This window comes from Aplysia californica, unplaced genomic scaffold, assembly GCF_000002075.1.
Source record: "Aplysia californica isolate F4 #8 unplaced genomic scaffold, AplCal3.0 scaffold00452, whole genome shotgun sequence".
In the NCBI taxonomy this organism is placed as follows: domain Eukaryota; kingdom Metazoa; phylum Mollusca; class Gastropoda; order Aplysiida; family Aplysiidae; genus Aplysia; species Aplysia californica.
The window spans coordinates 309,821-315,242 of NW_004797722.1; the positions used below are offsets into that span (position 1 = coordinate 309,821).

At 39.9% G+C, this 5,422-nt stretch overlaps 1 protein-coding gene and 1 non-coding gene across 3 annotated transcripts in view; one reads left to right on the forward strand and one right to left on the reverse strand.

Annotated features, from left to right (window-relative positions):
- Positions 1-3,095, reverse strand: part of LOC101858656 (N-glycosidase Npun_R5314) — a 6,747-nt gene extending 3,652 nt beyond the window's left edge. Inside the window, exons 1-2 of one of the 2 annotated variants that reach the window (XM_035971525.1) lie at positions 2,565-3,095; positions 1,076-1,215 (exon numbers count right to left, since the gene is read on the reverse strand). In XM_035971525.1, coding sequence (XP_035827418.1) covers positions 1,076-1,215; positions 2,565-2,742 — 318 coding nt within the window. In that variant the 5' untranslated portion in view covers positions 2,743-3,095. Of the gene's footprint in view, positions 1-1,075; positions 1,228-2,564 lie in introns of both variants that reach the window. The other variant, XM_005105104.3, reaches the window with a different exon arrangement.
- A 45-nt stretch (positions 3,096-3,140) lies between these two features.
- Positions 3,141-5,422, forward strand: part of LOC101857814 — an 18,477-nt gene continuing 16,195 nt past the window's right edge. Inside the window, exon 1 of the transcript XR_004858929.1 lies at positions 3,141-3,295. This is a non-coding gene — a transcript (uncharacterized LOC101857814). The remainder of the gene's footprint in view (positions 3,296-5,422) is intronic.

Below are 5,422 nucleotides of genomic sequence, written 5' to 3' on the forward strand. Positions count from 1 at the left end.
ACCAGCAGGTTCCAGGCAATGCCCCCACCAAAATTTTATTGCTTCCCATCTCTGACAGAGTTCCCCGCTCATGTAATGATAATGCATCATAAATCGTTGTGTTGTGACCACACTGTCAACACTAATTCTTTTTTAAAATGAAAGGCAGGTTCACTGCCAACTGATGACCACATTACGCAAAGGCGATCGGACAGTCCAAGAGTATGGGTGCCAGTCTGTCTAGGAAGTTCGAGCGCAAAACTCAAAGACGAGAGAGATGGTCTGGAAAACGTAAGTGTCCATGAGTTCACAGTTTGATGGAATGTGACGGGCCGTATAATGATGGCATATATTTGCTACTTGGTTGATCAGCTGAGCGCACCCAGGTTTATTCTTTTTTTTTCTTAAAAAGAAAGAAAAAAACCCAAACTAAATCATGACCTGAAAAGCCGGATTTTAGCCGAATGTAGTTCCTTCAGTGCGGGTCAGAGTCGGACCTTAGAGGTGACTTTTATATAATATAGAAAAAATTATGTTTTTCCAGCGCTCATATGACCTTAGCAGTTGCGAGCGCCGTAAAACCCTATACTACATACTACTATACTACATATGTTTTTCCAAAACAGTGGGATCTTAGACGAACCGGGACCATAAGCAGCGGGATCTTAGGCAGAGACAGTACATTCCATGGACAGAATGTGCTGGGAATTTGGATATAACTGATGACTGAATTTAGCTCTTAGAAAATTGGTCTCATTCAAATTTTGTTTCCATGCAATATTTCATCACATGCTATACCTTCAGAACTCAAAGCCGAAACAGACATGAAAAACAAAGCAAAGAAAATTCTGCTCTTCAAAGTAAGATTTTCATAATGTACAACTAAAGGTGGAATTTTATTGAAAAAAAAAGAGACGGCAGAAAATTTTAAACAAAATTCAAGGCAACTCCAAAGAGGCCGTCCATATCCATCGATGTCGTCCAATTACACTTCATAAACGCACACACACACAAACTGCGTACACACCCACCATCCTCCCTTGAACAATACCCCGAGTGCAGTGCAAAATAAAACGTCAGTCTATATTATACTTACTTTATGCCGGTTTCCAGTCTTTACAACTTCGAAACACCTTTTCTCCCACACATCATCATCATAATTCTTGACTTTTCGCCCAAGGCTTTTCATCTGTGGTGGCTTGATACTTTTCAAAATCTGTGTAGCAATTTCATGGTCTCCAAAGCACACTAAAATACCAGAAAAATGCACTAGCTTTTATTTCAAACTTAGCTATTTTTTTTCTCTCTAAATATTGATAAAAAAGGAGGTGAATTCAGCCAGAATTAAGTGGACACATATATATTTTTAAAAATCACAACTGAAAAATGTGTCTGTCTACTATTATATAATATTGTAGTGTCAACTGACACAGAGTGAAAGTAGTAGTGGATGTAAGAAGAAGCAAAAAATGGACCAGGCAATCTCAAACACACATGATAGTATATATGTGCTTCATGGTTTCTTGAAAGAGAGAAAGCACTAACATCTCTGTAGGATGAACAGGCTAAAAAAACCTTGAAGTATTTGTTACAATTTGTAGTTGTAGCAGCACACTTTGTAATAGATACACAAGCTGAGCAAACTCTTCTGTGTTAGGTAAACACTCACTAGACTGCATCACTTACAGAGTCACTGGGTGAGAAATACTCAGTCAATAACTAACTCAGCCTGAATCAATAGAAGAAAGTGTCAAGTAGGCCTCTATATATATAACAACCTTAATTCATGTCAAAATTAAACATTCACTCTGTGTTAAAAACATTAAACTCACTCTGTATAAAAAAACAACAAAAAACCTTTGTGTGTCAATAAGAAAATCACTCTACGTCAATAAGAAAATCACATTGTGTCAATAACAAAATCACTTGCCTCTAAATAACAAAATTCAGAGCAAACGAGTTCTACCTTCACTCTGTGTCAGTTGACGTGGCGTCCATTGACACAGAGCTACTATCTGTGTCAATTGACACTGCCTATAAATCATGCATTTATTATAATGCTTCTAAACTTTTTTCAAAGTGCCCAAAAACAATACAATGTGTGTCTTCAACTTAACTCCGAGAGTTATTGAATGACTAAGTTCAAAGTGTGTGTCCTCATCTTAATTATTACTGTAACGTCTAAACAGTTCACAACTGCAGAATATAATATATATACCGCTGGTTACGCCTTTTATCAATTAAATTAATGTTGATGATACATGTATATGCCTGACTTAATATAATAATAATAGATTAAATTATAGTTTTTAACCTAGATGGCTAAGCCTTCACAGTCTTTATGCAATGCAGTTGTAGAGTCCTCCAAAGATGGAGTGTGAGGAATGAAGATTGATCTTATTACATGATTTATAATGTGATTTGAATTTTTGACTGTAGGCACCCCTTGTCTAGGAAAGTATGCATGCAGAAGTGACAATAATAAATTAGAATAAATTCCAAATTTTAAAAATGTCAACAAACACTAGATCTAGATATCTAGATCTACCCTGCTTCTTCCACTAATATAATAAATAGCACCACACCTGCTTTCTGGTGCATCATATACTGCTCTGCACAAGTGTATCTCTGACCATCAACTTCAAAAAGACAACCATGGAACTGGCTGAAAGGAGAATCTTTCTTCCAAAAGAATTCAAACTTCATTTTTGCGTGGTTTAGGCTCTTCGACACACAAGAAACATCCACAATTGCTTCAGCCATGTTCCAGTGATTTGAGATTAAAACAAATGGAGTGGGCTATTTCGTCTCAGTAAGTAGATCTAGGCCTCTTCGTCTTCATATCATCAGAATTAGAATCAGTATGTCTCCGACTCCGATCGGCGTCTCACTCTGACTCTGAGCGAAGATTGTTTCGGCAGTTTCGGGCCTGGACTCACTTGGAGTTTGCAGGAAGTCCACTTTCCGAAACAATATATACGGATACGTTAGCAAGCTTTATATTGTCTGTTTATAATAGCCATTTCACCATCTATAATGTTTTTGAGCAAGACGCATTTCATTGCAGACTACGGTGAAATCAAAATCAGTGCCTTAGTTACTTCCTGTTTACATTTTGCGACAATCAGAAAAAATCTTAACAGGAAGTAGACTTCTCACTTCTCATAGCTTTTCCAAACCGAGGCTCATTATTCGCTGAATTATCGACGAAAAGGGCTTGGTCAACTGCTGGATGCTGTTGTCAGAACGGGTGAGCAAATCGACTGCATTCTACCGTAGGCCTAATACACATCCTTTTTGAGGATTCGTTTTGCAGGTAAGACAAAGCCCTCTGAATTTTTTAATTCATGATAGAGTCGATTGTGTAAATTTCTCTGCGACAAAGTTTCCTTTTTTTGAAGATCGTTGATTATGGTGTCTTGTTGAATGACTGATTCAGACTGCACAAGTGTGGGTCCGTCTTGGAGCACGACGATCTCTCAGACGAATTTGCTCATACTCAAAATGGATTTCAATAATTATGTACACTATTGCTTGCTCTTGACACGCTAAAGTAAGACGCTATTTTAATAGCCTTCCTACTGGCGTCCCTTATGTCTTAAGTTTTTTAAGGAGTTGATTTCAAAGTTCTTGGAGATAGTATAGATCTAGGCCTAGCCAAGACTGTGCCGCAGTCTAGTCTTTAGTCTAGAGGATTTAGCCCCCCCCCCCCCCCCCCTCCTTTCCTCGCTTCTAGATCTAGATTTAGATCTACCCTCTCTGCTTTTATAACATGACATTTTATAGACTAAGGCCCTGTGTCCATCAAACCAGAAACTGACCAGTCCAATCATTTGTTGTCCGTCTCTTGGGAAGTCGGCAGTTGAATCACTGGTTTGGCGGATTTCAGGGTGGTGAAGACCCCACAGTCCCAGGTTTCCCACTGGCACTTGGGAGTGTATACAGACCCGGTAACTGAGAACAAAGTCACAAAGTATAAAGACCCGGTAGGGGAACTCTTGTGATTTCTAAAAGTTTCAAGTCCCTCTTGGCTCAAGGAAGACTATGCCATATAGATGTACACTACCAAGGCTCTTCTAGAGACAGATCTATGGCCTAGGTCTAGGTCTAGGTCTAGACAGAAAGACATAAATCATGGAAGTGGCTATTCTCACCCGGGGTGAGAATAAAAATGGCCACCTCTATTCTCACCCCGGGTGAGAATAGTGCAGGCGAGTCTTTTGGCTATTCTCACCCGGTGCGCGTTCACCGTTATAGCCTAGATCTAGGCCAACCAATTTTGCGTTCACCCTAAAACACAGAATTCTACACTGTGATATATAACAGAAAAATTGTAGAATTCTGTGCCGTGAACAAACGTTCCATTACTACTGTTAGCCTACTAAAAGCGTACAATTTTGTCTGTGGGCAGTGGAGAGAGAGAGAGAGGGAGAGAGAGGAGTAGCGCGAGAACTTCCGGGCAAAACAAAATGGCGACCCACGTAGTTCGGCTCTATTCGAAAAGTGAAATAGCCATAGCTGTAGTCGATAAAATTAGCTTACTTTTGTGCTATAACGTAGTCGTACTCTTTTCTTTGCCTTTATCCATTTGATCATCCACATCGATAGAAAGTATTCCGAAATTAGGAAAAAACAGGTCTTGTTTCACCGTGTGAGAATAGCCTACGGTGGCAAGTCTCACCCGGGGTGAGAGGTCGATCGTATTTCTATTCTCACCCCGGGTGAGAATAGCCACTTCCAATAAAAATTCGATCTACCTCTCACCCCGGGTGAGACTTGCCAGCGTAGGCTATTCTCACCAGGTGTGAAATAAGACCTGTTTTTCCTCATTTTGGAACTGTCTATCGGTGTGGATGATCAAATTGATAAAAGCCAAGAAAAAATTACGTACATAGCACAAAAGTAAGCTAATTTGATCGTCTTCAAAGATTAAGATGCTATGGCTATTTCGCTTTTCGAATCGAGCCGAACTACGCGGGTCGTCATTTTATTTTGCCCGGAAGTTCTCGCAAGATCTACTCCTCCCCTCTCTCTCTCTCTCTCTCTCTGTCTCTTTCTGAATACTGTCTATCGGAGTGGACGATCAAATTGGCCAAAACAAAGTTAAACAATGATGTTAAAAAACAAAAGTAAATTAATTTGGTTGTCTACAAAGATGCTACGGCTATTTAACTTTCCGAATCGAGCCGAACTATGCGGGTTGCCATTTCATTTTGTTTTGCCCGGAAGTTCTCACGCTACTCCTCTCTCTCTCTCTCTCTCTAAATCTCTCTCTCCACTGCCCACAGACAAAATTGCACGCTTTTACTAACAGTAGTCTAGATCTAGAACGTTTGTTCACAGCACAGAATTCCATAATTCTGTTCACAGTGTAGAATTCTGTGGTCCAGGGTGAACGCTTCACTGGTTGGCCTAGGCTATAACGGTGAACGCCCACCGGGTG